Below are 15,951 nucleotides of genomic sequence, written 5' to 3'. Positions count from 1 at the left end.
GCCCAACATTTTTTATTCTAACAGAAATTGCTCATCCTCAAGTTATTCCAAATCTGTATAGATTTCTTTTTTTCCTTTTAATTCTGGGGGACCATTGACTACCATAGTAGCTACCTGCTATTTCTCTTTAAGATTGCGTTGACTCCGTTGCAATCCCATATGATATTGAATAATATTTCTGGAAAATTCAGATTTAAGGTCTAAACACAGCACTGAAACTGCACTTTTTAGAGTTGTAAATGATATTCTATTAGAAAAATCTTTGGGGTTCTTGTCGATTACAACCTTGGTTTTGAGAAACAAATACTGTAAGTGCATTGGTCAAATCAAGCTTCGTCCACTTACGCTGTTCATCACAAATTAAATATCTTCTTTCAAACAAACAGTTTGAACAGATCATTCACCTGTTTGTTTTATCTTGTTTAGATAACTGTAATTCAATCTACTAAGGTATAACTCAGTCTTCTAAAATGCGCTATCTGTTTCACCAGAATGCTGCTGCTAGGGTGCTGACAGGCAGACGGAGGTTTGATCATATCTTGCCTACTCTTCCTTCATTAAACTGGTTACAAATCAAATCTAGAAATGTTTTCAGAATTTTAAGTTTGTTTTAAATAGTTGCATAATCAAGCACCATTATATCTCTCTGAAGCAATCTCTTGTCACAGACCAAATAGGCCTCTGAGATCTAGTAATCTTGGTCTCCTCTCTGTTCCTAGATCAAGGTTCCACTGTAGAGGTGATCGAGCCTTCACTGTTGCTGGTACTAGTTTATGGAACAAATTACCAATTTCTGTTAGAGCTGCGCCCGACCTACCAGTTATTACATGCCTGCTTAAAAAACACGTACTGTCTGTTGATTTTAACTAGCCAAGATCATCTGTGTCTATGATTTTTCTATGGTATATTGTGTTTTTAATTGTCTTTATTTTTAGCTGTATTGTACAGCACTTTAGATCAACTGAGTGTTGTGTGAAAATTCTTTACAAATAAAGAAAGAAAGAATAGTAAAATTAGTTATTTTGAGGAATTCTAGGGCACATTTGACCATTATTTTTTTCTACTATTGTAGTCAATGATGCCCAGAACTGTCATTTGCTAACAATCTTACAAATATATTTCCTTGTGTTCATCCGAACAAAGAAATCCATACAGATTTGGAACAAGTAGTAATTCATGACAAATTTTTGTGTGTGATATCCCTTTAACATCTGTTTCACAAAGGGGCTTCTGTTGGAAAAACTGTTCTTTAGAATATAAAATAGTATTAAAAGAATGTTGGACTAAGTCTTTCACAGTTCCTTTTGTAAAATACTTTGGTAGCACCTTTTTAAGAGAGTGTGTTTCAGCCAAGAACTGTGTATATACGTTAAAAAAATGTAGATATGACAAATGTAAGCAAAATATGGATACATTAATACAATTGATACTACTACAGCCAAGTGCTTTGTTTTCCATGTGAACTTTTGTTCCTTTGCTAGCAGAGGTTGTGTTAAGAGCCAATCAGATTACAGCTTGCCAGATCAATCAACTGTTTTGTGTGGAGCCGCTCGTGATATTTATTTATCGTATAAGTAGCACTATGCTATTTTTCTGTACAGATACATCTAGAGTATGAAAAATGTGCTGTATCTATAACAACAAATGAATTGTGTAAAGCAATGAAATTCTCCCGAAGGACCACACAGGGATGTACTGAATTGTAGTCTACAATCTACCAAATAGTTGAATCAAAGAGACGAAGCGTTACCTTAAAAAGATTTTTTTGTTTGTAAAGAAATGTAGTTAATTAATTTTCCTTTTAAAAATGATTGATTTGGTTACATAGACAGAGAAAGATATTCAGACAGGTGTTCAAATCCTGTATTAACCCTTGTTAATTCATTTGGTCACATTGTAGTCGGAGTTATTTACTTTTCAATAATATGTAGCAAAGGTACTGTGTGATTGAGCCTTGTAATCTCTTCTCTCAGAGCTGCCGCATTCCTCTGGGAGGGGTTTTATTGTGTGTGTCAAAGATGGAGAGTGAACGACTTTTGTGTACTATGAACTTGTGAATGCCTCTTAACAGGACTCCTGCTGTTTGCCTCTCACATTTCATCCTGTGCCCTGGGTGACCACCAGCAGTCTATAACTGCAAAATGAGTTTAACCAAAATCACGAACATTGACGCACTGGAGCTAGAAGACGGTGTCCAGAACGCAGCCTTTCAAGAGGATGAAGATAGATCACAGCATGAGCCCGCTGTCGTCTCCGTCACTGGGCAAGAGGAGGTTGCGTACACTCAGATCAAGCCTTATGCTGGAATGCCCAAAGAGGTTCTGATGCTATACTCCAAACAAGCTTGCTACAGAGTTCCTCGAGAGATTCTGTTCTGGCTGATCATCGTATGCACTCTGGTCCTTATCGCTGTGACCATTGCGATCGTGGCGCTGTCACCTCGATGCTTGAGCTGGTGGCAGGTGTCTCCAGTCTATCAGGTCTATCCAAGATCATTCAAAGATTCAAATGCTGATGGTGTTGGAGATCTGAAAGGTAAGATTCGACCTGCTTTGTGAAGAAACTGCAGGTGAAAAATGAGAGGAATTGCAGAATCTTTGCATTGTTCTTTTTTGTATTATGAATTACCGTAAACATGTTAGTGTGCTCACTAATTTATGTTTGCTTATTTTGTATGCAAACATGTTTGATTGTAGACTAACAATATTTAAAAAAAACATTTCATTTTATTAGCATATAAATATTTATAAAAAAATAATATTTATAACATAAATATAAATACATATTAAATATTAAGTAAAAAAATTTGCATTGCTGTCATGTGTAAAATTTGGTGCTAACGCACATGTACCAAACAAGTTATCTGGCACTGTATTAAAGGATAGTTCACCAAAATGAAAATTAATTTAAAACCTGTATGACTTTCTTTCCTCGGCAGGACACAAGAAATGATATTTTGAAGAATGTTGTTAATTCACTTGCATTGGTTTTGTGTCCATACAACAGAAGTGAAAGGGTGCCGCTGCTTTTCGGTTACCGACATTCGACAAAATATTTTTTTTTGCAGAAGAATAAAAGTCATACAGGTTTGAAATGACATGAGGATGAGTAAATGATGACCGAATTTTCATATTTGGGTCAACTAACACTTTAAAGCGGACGTAACATGGGCAGTTTCTGCCAATCTCATATGAATCTTGAGTACCTATAGAGTACTATTCTTTGTATATTCAAAGAGTCTTTAGTTTGATAACATTTACAAAAGACAGATTCAGCTGTACGATTATTTCCGAAACAGGTGAGCCCTGAACGCTTTCAGGGAGTGCGGGACTAAAGCACGAGCACGCAATACATCGTTGCATGATCCCTGCATAACAGTTGATTCACTATAAATTTGTGTTGTTTACATTATGCACGTACACGCCGACTTACCGCGTGCAGTTCATGACTGGCATCTTCTAGCGCTGGGACCGATATCCAAATCCAGCGATATATCCACTGTTTCCACTGTTGCTCATGTTCCTTCTCCCGCTCTCCCTGGTTGACGCGTGGGCATGCTTTTCCGGGAGAATTGTTCAATAAGGGACTGAGAAAGGTTGTTACGTAAGGGAATTTCATGTTTGAAAAAAACCTTTATGAACGCTGGGGGAGTGTATCGAGCACAGCAATAATATGTCACGTCCAACTAGTAAAAGTTGAACATGTCAAGCCAGCAAGTTTAACAGTGTAAAGAAGCCAGAATGCATGAACCACTGTGGCACCCCACCTTTAATCTCTTGGACAGGCACATAAAGACATTTGTCCCTCCTTATGGCTCTATATGGCCCCATTTTCTGTCCATACCAGAGTAAGGAGCTGTTTAACTGCCCTTGTGTAATGCTCACAATTACATCTGCTCATGCCATAAAGTACTAAACAGATGTTACAGCAGTACATTAGAGAGTCATTATCCTGGTGTCTCTTCAAAACATGCTCACAAGAATCATTCACTGGGTGATAAGACACCAGCTTATCTTGCACATGATCCTCTGCATAAAAATCCATTGCATAAAAAAACAAATTTGTGCACATTGAACATGTTTGGATGTCAGTTCTATAATTGAATAAATGCTTAACCTCAGGAATCAAGGAGAAGCTGAGTCATTTCGACTACCTGAACATTAAAGCGGTCTGGATCAGTCCTTTTTACAAATCTCCCATGAGGGACTTTGGGTATGATGTGGAGGACTTCAGGCAAATTGACCCACTCTTTGGAACCATGCAAGACTTTGATGACCTCTTGGCAAGCATGCACGACAAAGGTATATCGGATCATGCAACATCGGTTACGTTGTAGATGAGTGTCAACAAAGTTAAACAGTATCAGGCTCATGTTATGGTCTTCATAAGTAACGCAAGGATTTAACAATTAACTCCCACAAACATGTTTCTTTTGTAAAACTTGGTAACATACAAGGTCAGGTCATCGTGCTCAATCCCGAACGACTTTAACTTTTTTATGTGTTCCAGGTCTTAAGCTGATCATGGACTATATACCAAATCATACCAGTGACAAACACCTCTGGTTCCAACTCAGCCGAAATGCCATTGAGCCCTATAAGGACTACTATATCTGGGTGAACTGCACGGAAGATAAACCTCCTAACAACTGGGTATGAATTATACATCATTAGGTGTTGAACCAGGACTAATGTCAATCGGTTTATTAACTACACATACTTATCATTGATATTGAATAATAATATTTTATATATCACATGGATATTTTTACTCAAACTGAAATACCTGAAATTATAGTAAATGTGCAATAAACCTTAACTGCATGTACTGTGAAGATGTGTTTGACGTTGTTGGATTTGTTAGGTAAGCGTATTTGGGAATTCCTCTTGGGAATATGACGAAATGAGAAAGCAGTGCTATTTCCATCAGTTCCTCAAGGAACAGCCAGATCTCAACTTCCGTAACCCCCTCGTCATACAGGAGATGACGGTAAGAAATGTAAACATTTGCGAGACTGTGAAATTTACAATACAGCATTGATAGAAGCTTTTAGAAATGTAATTTTATGTATCGGCAACATATGACAATAATAATGTTGTGTTTTTAGTCATCTTACAACAGCTTTGAATGCAACGCATCCAATCAGAATCTATTTTTATGTTAAGAATGTTCGAATACTGTTGTGATGGTGGAAATCAACAAAGGATGAGTGGGAAAACGGTGTGGCTAAATGACTCTGATATGTATCCAGGCAGTAAACCACCTGAGCGTGAAGACACCACCCATTAAAACACACTTAGAGACATGGAATAAATAAAAGAGATGTCAACCACTAGTCATATTTACAACTTATAGGGATAGTTCACCCCAAAATTTAGGCTACTCACTCTCTTGTCATGTTTGACTTTCTTCTTCAGAGAAAAATAGAAGATATTTAAAAGAATATTGGCAACCGACAGCGCTGCCCCCCATTTACTACTATTGTTTGGACACAAAACCAATGCAAGTTAATGGGGGCCTGTTAACAACATTCTTCAAAATATCTTCTTTTGTGTTCTGCAGAAAAGACAGTCATACATGTTTGAAATGACAAGAGGATGAGTAGATTTTCATTTCTCTGTGAATTATCACTGATAATTCACTGATAATAATATATACTGATAAAATGTGTTTATTTATTTAAGTATTCATATTATTTTTATAAACAACAAATCAGTTTTAGCCTCTCATTCTGATATTGTTAATAAGATTAACTCTCTAAATAGTTAACAATGTTTACACAAGACATCGTCAAACCAGTGGAATAGTAAAATATCTCTCTTGTTGTGCCATGTTGACTATTGTGTTTGGGTATGTGAAACAATATTGTAGTTGTATTGTACTGTAGCCATCTTTAAGAATCGGCTGAAAACACATCTCTTCTTTCAGCAACTGACCGATCAGTTCTGACTTCTATCTCGGTTCTACTCTTTCTATAAAAAAAGAAAATAAAAACAATTTAGCGCTGTATACTGTAGAAGGCTTTGCGAGACCAGTTTATGCTTTTTGTTGTTCTAATTGGTTCTATTGTTCATCTCATTTGCAAGTCGCTTTGGATAAAAGCGTCTACTAAATGACTAAATGTAAATGAAATGTAAATGTAGTTATTTTGGTCCTATTAATAAGGCAAGAGCTCAAAGATTTTCACCCTCATGTTTGACCTCACAAAGAAATATTAGACGTCAAGCTCTTAAACAAAAAGGCCATTCATCAGACCTTTGAATATATTTGCAATATCATGTTTCACTACAACAAACGTTGACCCTCTTTGATTTCTGTCTCTGTAATAGGACATAATCCATTTCTGGCTACAAAAGGGGGTGGATGGGTTCCGGATGGATGCTGTGAAACACATGCTTGAAGCCAAACATTTAAGAAACGAACCCCAGGTTGATCCTGACCAAGATCCGGTTAGTCAAACAATGTGCTCTGCTTAATCATTGTATTAGCCCAACCTCTGAATATCAAGCAAAAATTTTTACTTTGAATCTCTGCTCACACAATAAATAATGTAGAGGAATTTAAAGTATTACATCTTAATTAAAGAACTTCAGATTTTTAAACAGACAAAAGAATGTGTTCAAAGGCTGCACTATTGTCAAAACTTGTTCTCACAATGTCATTTGAGGATTACTGGTGCATATTTCTCTGGATTTACCGTCATGTCAAGCCAGTTTATACCTTCAGACGATTACAAAGCCACTGAAGAACTACGAGAGGCCTTGGCATGACTTGGCTTTCAATGGCTTTTCTTTCTGTTGTTGTTGAAATTGTTAGCTCCAATTTAGAGGATTTTAAAATAAGTTATTCTTAAAGTAATAGTTCACCCAAATGTGAAAATTCTGTCATCATTTATGCACCCTCTTGTAATTTCAAACCTGTATGACTTTCTTTCTTCCGCAGAACATAAATGAAGATATTTTAAAGATTGTTGTTAACTGGCCCCCATTCACTTGCATTGGTTTTGTGTCCATACAATAGAAGTGAATGAGTGTCACTGCTGTTTGGTTACCAACTTTCTTCAAAATATCTCCTTTTGTATTTTGCAGAAGAAAGAAAGTCATATAGGTTAGAAATGACTAGAGGGTGAGTAAATGATGACAGATTATACATTTTTGGGAGAAATATCACTTTAATGAAACTAAAAACTAAGTACTTTTTAGACCAAGTGTTAGTGGGCTCAACCTTCCAGCTTTGTCCCAGGCCTCATGATTTCTAGCGAAGTGACCATTTTTTGTCTAATGTGACATTATTTCCCCTCCCTCTTTGATGTTCTTCAGTCCACAGTGGACACAGAGTTCGAGTTGTTTCACGACTACACCTACTCACAGCCGGGGCTGCACGAGATCCTGACTAACTGGAGGGTAGAGATGGACATCTACAGCAGAGAGCCGGGTCGCCACAGGTACCCTGAATAAGAGCCTCTACTTCTTCCCAAATATCCCTGCATTGCTTTTTAATAAATTTTAATAAATTTTCTCAGATTTATGGTGATGGAGAGTTATGATTACGAGGAAATCGAAAAAACCATGAGGTACTACGGCACAAGTTATGCCACGGAAAGCGACTTTCCTTTCAATTTCTACTTGCTGTATCTTCCTGACGCCCTGTCGGGAAATAAAGCCAAAGAACTGGTTGACGTTTGGATGAAAAACATGCCAGAGGGAAAATGGCCAAACTGGGTGGTAAGAGGTGTTCTCTGAGTGTTGCATTGCCTACATTTGTATCTGAAGGTTGCAATTTCTGTGCAATAGTCCAAAACCCAAACAAACAAATTGTCGCTGCATATTAAGCTGGAATGTTTTTTGTTCACGCACTTCAGTCATCAGTATAAACCATAAATGAAAAGTTTGTTCCATGCTAAAATGATATCTTGCAATACTGTACAATCCCCTATGGCAAATTGATCCACTTGTCCGTGTACATAGGTGGGAAATCACGACAAGCCACGCATAGGCACAAGTGCAGGTAGGGAATACGTGCCTGCTATAAACATGATGTTGTTAACACTTCCTGGTACTCCTACGACCTACTACGGAGAGGAGATAGGAATGGTGAATGTTAATGTATCCGTCATTCAGGATCCTTTCGGAAAGTTCAATCCAGTAAGTGAAAGTCAATGATGTTTTAACGTGTTAAAAGTAAATGCAACATGCAGGTATTTATACTTATATTTTAACTATTTAGAACAACAGTCGGGACCCACAGCGAACGCCAATGCAGTGGAGCGATAAACTCAACGCTGGCTTTAGCGACAATGAAACCGCCACATGGCTTGATATAGCTCCAGACTATGACACTGTTAACGTGGAGGTATGTATTTTCCAGAATGCTGAGACAAGAAACTACGTGTTGCTTTGTTTTATTCCAAAATCCTCTTTTTATCTCTAGGCTCAGCAATCCGATTCCAATTCCATCATTTCTCAGTATCGAACCCTGAGCCTCCTGAGAGGAGCTGAGCTCGCCCTGAGCCGAGGCTGGTTCTGCTACGTCAGGAGCGATGCTAACGTATTCGCCTATTTGCGCGAAATGGACGGGAAACAGAAAGCCTTCCTGGTGGTACTAAATTTTGGTGAGGATACTGAAACGGATCTGTCTTCAGTTAGTGAGCTTCCAGATGTCCTAACTGTGGATTTGAGTACAACACCAATAAACCAGAGGACTTTCTCTAAATCTAGAATTCCAACATCTAAAGGGCAGGGATTGCTCCTGCAATATTCCACCAATAAGAGATTTCATTCGAATCATGCATCTGAGTGTTATGTTTCAGAGAAAGCCTGCTACTTTCCTGCACTTGATATTTTGTACAAGTGCTGAGGAAACATTCTAGTATGAGGCTTCTAGAAGAAGACAGATTTTTTTATTACTTTCTTTAAATATGTTTAATTTCATTCTATTAAAAAACAAGTGTCTATAACAATATCAATGTTTGGTTTTTTCATGCACACAAAGGCTTTTGGAGTTTATGGGACTTGGTGTTTATTTTAATCTTCTCATTTGTCTCCGTTGAGTTTTTCGCTGACACAAAGACTTTTGGAGTTTATGGGACTTGGTGTTTATTTGTCCTTCTCTTTTGTCTCCGTTGAGTTTTTCGGTAGTCTAGTCCAAGTTCTCTGTACAGGAAAGCCAACTGTCGGGCATTCTGTGAGAATAGTGAAAAAAGAGGGTAACACGTACAATAAGTATTACAGCAAAAATAAACTTTGCATACACAGAAATACACTGCCCGCCAAAAAAAGTTACCACCTGGATTTAACTGACAAATAGGTAAGAGTCCCCCAATGGATTGGAGGTTCAGCAGCGTTATGTGCCCAAAGAATGAGGTCAGCTGACTACCTGAATATACTGAAAGACCAGTTTATTCCTTTAATGAGTTCTTCCCTGATGGCACGGGCATATTCCAAGATGACAATGTCTGGATTCATTGGGCTCAAATTGTGAAAGAGTGGTTCAGGGAGCATGACACATCATTTTCACACATGGATTAGCCACCCCAGCGTCCACACCGTAACCCCATTGAGAATCTTTGGGACGTCCTGGAGAAGGCAGTGGTCCGACTCTCTCATCATCAATACGAAATCTTGGCGAAAAATTAATGCAACTCTGGACGGGAAAAAATTGACATTCTAGACATTGTAGAAGCTTATTGAAAGGATGCCAGAGCGAATGCGCGCCGTGATCAAAGCTTAAGGTGGTCCATTGAAATATTTGATTGTGTGACTTTATTTTGGGAGTGGCAGTGTATATGATTTCTATATAACCCTCTGAAATCCACCATAAAATGGAAAACTTTTTAACTGTTTCCTCTGAACAGCTTTCTAACCAGAGACAACTTCAATAAAAAAAAAAACACAACATTACAAGTTAATATGTAACACCAAACATGATAATAAAAAACTTGATCATATTATCACAAGCTCTACTGTTAATCTAAAGCTTTGTAATATCAAGCAAGTGTTGACTTAAAGTTTAAAAAACACAATCTGATAAAGTGAATATTATGATGCACCTCATTCAAGGACAGGTGAAAATCCTCAGGTCCAAAGTGATCGGCACCTGGTTGAACGTCCAGAATGACAGCTGGGACATGTGCTGGTTGTAAAATAGTACACAAGTTTTTGTTATAAAACAGACCTCTAAAAAAACATGTGTATTTTATGTTTTTATGCTTGAATGAAGAAACAACAAATATTTAAAATCTTTGTGCTGCTTTTTTATTGTCAGAACTGTGATGACAACACAATCTCACTGCAAAAATGTAACTATTTTAAAAAGTGGCTATGAATACGTACAATCTCATTTGTACATTGTAGTAAAATTTGCTGTCAGGACACTGGCGTTAGGTTTAGGGGCGGGACTTCACTATTTCTATATTCACGTAATCGTATGCTTTTTTACGATTTACAAAGTAAGAATTTGTGCAAATTAGCCACCTCGTAAAATAATTACGAATTCCCATGAGATCAGTTGGAAAGTGTCCACAGTTAATGTGTTGGAACAAGACCTGTCATTACTTCAACATAGTGTACACTTTTAAGTTGGTAACTATACTCACGCTCGGGGCGAACAAAGTTAAATAAATATATAAAATACATTTTTTAACAGATTTTTTACTTTTAATAAAAATCTGAATTTCAAAAATGGATCTTGATGACAAATGTGATTTTTGTTGACTTAATCTGGTTCACTGGCTCTCCATCGTAACACTTAAGAATATCCGGCACTCTTGAAACGAACGATGAGAAATTGCCCTGTGCAGTAGGTAGACTTGGCCCACTCTAGTGCCCGACTGGCTTATTTCCCCAAGGTGATGAGATCTCTGAAGTGAAGCGGAGTGCTAAAAAAAAAAAAAAAATCACACGCCTAATCCTTCAAACTCTGTCATATGCTTCTTATCTGCAGCACGGCCGCTGGTGTCTCTGCCTATTCCTCTTCTTCTCCTGTCCGCATGTTTCATAAGCCTGACCTTGGCACAGCCCGGTGTATTGTTCCTTATCTCCCTGCCTGATACACTATGTCATAAACATGTTAATCGTCCGAGCTGGCAGCATGCGTGATCAGCAGTTTATCTCATGGGGAGAAAAGATAGAGATTATAGGCAGTCTTTCTTTTTCATTCTGTTGTATGCGTGTCGTGTGATAGCTGAGGTGTCTCTATGTATGGGTGTATTATAAAGTTATAATTAAGGATGCACAGAAGGAGAGGGATTCTTGACTTAGATGTGCTGACAGCGTATCTCCCAGACAAGCTCGCACACAAGGTGACCTCAGGTTGATATGGAGAGGAATCAAATCACCCGATTCCAGATCAGTGCTTTCCTCTCCTGAGGGGAGAGTATAAGTGCTTCTCTTAATCCAGGGTTTGAGTTGAGAGCTGGGATTTTGACCGGTGACCTTCTAAATTCCTCTCCATTATACTTTAGGCCTACTTCGCACATCTCCCTTCTTAGTTTATTAATAATATTACACAGTTTTATATTTTTGCATTATTGTGTAGTGTGTTACAGTGATTTTGCCAGGGATAAAGTGATAGTTCACCCGAAAAAGAAAATTCTGTCATCATTTACTCACCCTCAAGTGGTAATAAATTTCACAAAAAATATATATTTTAAGGAATGTGGGAAATCAAATGGTTATGGGGCACTATTGACGTCCATGATAGTATTTTGTCCTACTATGGTAGTCAATAGTATCTTATAATAATAGCTTTCCTGTGGCTCAGTGGTTAGAGCATGGCACTAGCAATGCAAAGGTCATGGGTTCGATCCCAGGGGATTACACATAGTCAGAAACAAAACGTATAATACAATGCAATGTAAGTAACTTTGGATAAAAGCGTCTGCCAAATGAATAAATGTAAATGTAAATAGTGTCCCAGAACTGTTTTTTTGCAAACACTCTTCCAAATATCGTTCTCTCTGTTCATCAGAACAAAGAAATGTATACAGTTTTATAACAACTTGAGGGTGAGTAAATGATGGGTGTACTGTTCCTTTTTTGGATGAGGTGTTCCTTTAAATGTATACAAAGAGTAAGGATGCTAAATGAGATACAAATAGACTCACTCTTAGCACAGTTTCCATCATTATACATCTGAATTGCTTTCTTCAATCTTTCCACATAGTTCAGCACCCCCGATAAAGGTACTCTACGGTCTTCCGAGTATGCGGTGATCAGCATGGACGGGTAAAGCTGGAAACAAAACACTATTATTTTACACCCCTTAATTTACAAAACACATAGATTATCTCAATAAAGTCAAAGTGATACCTGAGGTTTAATGTTGTGACAAGGGCAGTAGGAAGCAATGTTGTCCCTGTGTTCGGCGCTCACAAGGGGGTCTCCCCACTCCCCCCTCTCTTCTTTAGTAAGTGGAAGGAATGGGTCTTGCATAGTGCCCAGTACATCTAGAAAAGGCGCCTGCCAAGAATCGCAACTTCATATAATCTCACACACGACGGAGTAGGTTTATGGAGTACTTCATGATGCATTAAAGGTTCACCTGTAGAATAACAGCTCGGAGAAGCTGAGGGTTTTGGTTGCACAGCGCCCCCGTTAGGATGGCTCCAGCACTGCGAGCCGCGATGGCAGTCAGCACAGGCTGAGACACACCCAAGTGATGAAGAGTCTGAATGCAGGAAGCAAGGTCTTCCACTCCTCTCTGTTTCTGCAGCAAAGAACCTGACCTATGCCACGCTAGACCGCGTTCACCGCCGCCCCTAGACAGACAACAAGACTCATCAGGATGCATTCAGAGACTGAAAATGCTGTGTTTTTCCTTCAGCGTAGATAGAAAAGGTGACTGGAGTTGTAGTTTAGCACCTGACGTGGCAGTACGCCAGAGCCCAGCCGTCCTCCAGCAGCAGTCTTTTCTCAGGACTGAAGGCCATGTTGAGATCCATCCCATATGCTCCATATACATGCAAAAGCAATGGAGATTTACTCAGCTGAGGTAATGCAGGCATGTGAAAGAGAGTCAACGGAACCATTGTTCCATCCTGAAAACAGACATTGAGACAATACAGCATATTAAAGAAGTCATAGTAGGACTTTATTATTGATTTACATCACAGAAAGTGTGTTGCATGTTGAAATGTAAAAATATGTTGTTATATGTTATTATGCTCCTGGTAATCTCTGATAAACAAATTTTGCAGTAAATGCCTCACACCTGACTGGCCGCCTGCAGGCGTGTTGTGTGACATTCTGGAAGAGAGTTATACTGGGTGTCTTCTGTTACAGAAAGTTGTCCTGTTCTCAGGGAACAGAGGTGGCGTACTGGTGAGTGCACTGGGGAGGAGAGGAGGAAACCAAATGACCTTCCCTTCTCGCTCCCTACACGCTCTGGTGATAGATCACAAGCCCAGTGGGGTATCTGAAATAAAAATTCCCATTTAGTTTTAGATGTTTCATTATTTTCAAGTTTTAAATGTTATATTTACAGCATATAGTAACGTTCCATTTTACTTCCTTATAAATTATGTAATATATCAAATCCCTAACTTCTAATAATTTCAGTTATAAAAACTGCTATTTTTTTTAAACAACAACATTTAAAATGAGTCACCTGATTTTTTTTGTTTATTTTAATATAAAATAATATTAATATAAAAAGGTGCCACTTGAAACGTTTTTGTAAAATGCACAAGTACATGAATACATAAATGTGAGTTTGGTTTCCTTGACCAAATTCACAATAGTAAGCTTATTATAATAATTTACAATTTGAACTGTTGGGTCAGATTTTGCGGGAAATGTCACGTTTTTTTTTTCCCTTGTAAATGTCACAGTGTCACTACGCAAGAATGAGTAAAAGGAGTAAAAGGAAAATTGATCCAGTTAATTCATTTTAGATGTTTTGAGATCGAATGTGACTGTTGTTCACACCTGCAGTGTTTTTAACTCATAGGGCTCTTTTGAGGTCAGAATCTGAATCTGAAGCCTGCATTGTGAATCCTTCAGTGTAAACACAGAGTGATCCTGAAGCAGCTCCATATCTTTAATGGCTGTTCCTGGAACAGGTGTGAACATTGCGTTCCAGTGTGGAATGGATGGAAAAGCCAAAGGTGTCCATAATAGCTTGGAAAGACAAAATTAGACAGATGGACAGAAATGAACATTCAGTTTGGCTTTGCTGAAGTCACTATATGTACGGAATACTTGACCACTAACATAAAAAGACAGCAAAATGAATGATGTGGTTTTACCTGATACTCCTGGCCTTGTCCAGTGTTGGCAAGAATAAACAGATGGTCCTTCGAGTGCTCCACATGGTACATCAGACCAGGTTGACGGGATTGGATGAGGGTGGGACATGAGAATGGAGCTCTGCTGTCAATAAACCAAACTTCTGAACTGTTCTTACTGTTACAGTTAATTGTGACCAGTCTCTGGTCTTTTGAACGACTGACTTCCACAAAAAACCTGCGGAGAGGACACAATACCACATCAATTTGAGTAAAACACAGCACTTAACCATAATGGTTAGGACCTAAACACACTCTGGTCCTACTCTGGATCTTTTTCTTCGTAAACAAGGTCGGTGTGGACAGCATTATGCCTGAGATGAAGACGGAAAACCCGCAAGCTCTGAAGAGTCTCCTGTGTGCTGTAGAACAGGACATCATCTGTGGCCCATTCTGCAAGAGATGTTTGAACAAAAAATCTGTCAAGACTAGGTTAAGAACCAAACAAGGCATGTCTTTTCCATCTATTACAGTAAAACGAACCAAAGCTGAGGACATTATCTAAAACCAACAGTGCTTTCTGTGAGAGGATGATTCCTTCTAGATGAACCAACACAAATCGGGTCTCCTCATGATGGTCTTTCTTCACAGTGGCTGCCAGCTTGTTCTCTGAGGGAGACAGTCTGACCCTCTGGATAGTTTTATATCCATCTCCTCCCCAATCAGCACAGAACACCTCCACCATCTCCCGTTCATCTGTGTGTATTTACATCACATTACCTTAGAACTCAACCTCTGAAAACTAGCTAAACCATTTTGTGTTTACATGTTTATTCATGTTGTTTTAACGGAGACCATGATGTAAATGTATTCTAAAAACAGCAGTGTTTACCATGTGCCAGGGCTGCTCTGTTGATGCTCTGGCCATCTTCAAGGTATATGTGATTTTGTCCCTGGAACTTGAGACGATGTTAAGAAAATGATTACTCAATATATATGGTTTAAGTGATTTGTAACAGATTTGTATAGACAATTGTATACCAATATATTGGTCTATATAATATATTGTCATATATTTGAAATATTACACTTACAGTTAAATTATCTGGTACATCAGCAAACCTGCTATGAACTGAAAGCAATCTTCTTTTAAAATGCTTCTCTTCACCACTGAATTTACCAAGTTGAGCTTTGGACTGTTCTGTTGTTGTCTTCGAAGTATCCTAAATAATACAATTCCATCAACATGGGTTACCGTGTATTAATCTGGAGGACATGCTGTCTGGTCTAAATTTTTATTTTTAATCTTTGTTATTTATGTGTTGTGTACAATAAACTCCTAAATGTGTGTCACTATTATAACGTTGATCTTACCCCAGTGTAAAGACGAAATGTACACGGAAAACATGGGCTCTTATGGCTCGCTCGATGTATACAGCTTGAGACTGATCGCAGCAGCAGACAAGTGGAGCGGATCAGACTCATTTAATACAGCAGGTATCACTGTCCCACTTATTAATAAAATCTCACTTTGCATTTAGAAATACACATTCACATCATCACTGTGAGTAAATATCCATTTAAATTCACACTTCCAAGCATCCATGTGTTTATTCTAAAAAATATGCGGTGCGTTGTTTACAGTGGCGCAAAAATATGACGTCGCCTCAGGCGAGATCAATCGAGAAAAGACACATCGATCCCAACCGTAGGACGTGAACGTTCGA

General features: G+C 38.3%; 2 protein-coding genes across 5 annotated transcripts; one reads left to right on the top strand and one right to left on the bottom strand.

Moving 5' to 3' along the window:
- Positions 1–2,019: 2,019 nt before the first annotated feature.
- On the top strand, positions 2,020–8,961 carry slc3a1 (solute carrier family 3 member 1). Its single transcript, XM_056761234.1, has 10 exons — positions 2,020–2,535; positions 4,122–4,301; positions 4,510–4,652; positions 4,864–4,989; positions 6,330–6,449; positions 7,320–7,444; positions 7,523–7,724; positions 7,968–8,144; positions 8,227–8,352; positions 8,431–8,961. Exons 1-10 carry the CDS (start codon positions 2,142–2,144, stop codon positions 8,854–8,856), a joined length of 2,019 nt encoding a protein of 672 aa, XP_056617212.1. The 5' UTR covers positions 2,020–2,141; the 3' UTR covers positions 8,857–8,961.
- prepl (prolyl endopeptidase like) lies at positions 8,962–15,855 on the bottom strand. 4 transcript variants are annotated; one of them, XM_056761231.1, is made up of 14 exons: positions 15,599–15,855; positions 15,319–15,447; positions 15,117–15,183; positions 14,768–14,980; positions 14,551–14,677; positions 14,246–14,462; positions 13,926–14,117; positions 13,210–13,413; positions 12,861–13,036; positions 12,541–12,757; positions 12,309–12,458; positions 12,104–12,230; positions 10,049–10,131; positions 8,962–9,181 (listed from the first exon to the last, which is right to left on the bottom strand). In XM_056761231.1, the coding sequence occupies exons 1-14, from the start codon at positions 15,707–15,709 to the stop codon at positions 9,080–9,082; spliced, it is 2,115 nt and encodes a 704-aa protein (XP_056617209.1). In that variant the 5' UTR covers positions 15,710–15,855; the 3' UTR covers positions 8,962–9,079. The 4 variants fall into 4 exon arrangements, with proteins under 4 accessions (XP_056617209.1, XP_056617208.1, XP_056617210.1 ...); XM_056761230.1 differs by having other exon boundaries at positions 9,069–9,642; XM_056761232.1 differs by lacking the exons at positions 8,962–9,181; positions 10,049–10,131 and adding an exon at positions 10,142–10,876.
- Between the last annotated feature and the right edge of the window lie 96 nt (positions 15,856–15,951).

The sequence above is a fragment of the Triplophysa dalaica genome, chromosome 11 (assembly GCF_015846415.1).
Source record: "Triplophysa dalaica isolate WHDGS20190420 chromosome 11, ASM1584641v1, whole genome shotgun sequence".
Lineage (NCBI taxonomy): Eukaryota > Metazoa > Chordata > Actinopteri > Cypriniformes > Nemacheilidae > Triplophysa > Triplophysa dalaica.
The sequence above is the reverse complement of the archived record's forward strand: the minus strand, read 5'-3'. Positions and strand labels throughout refer to the sequence as shown.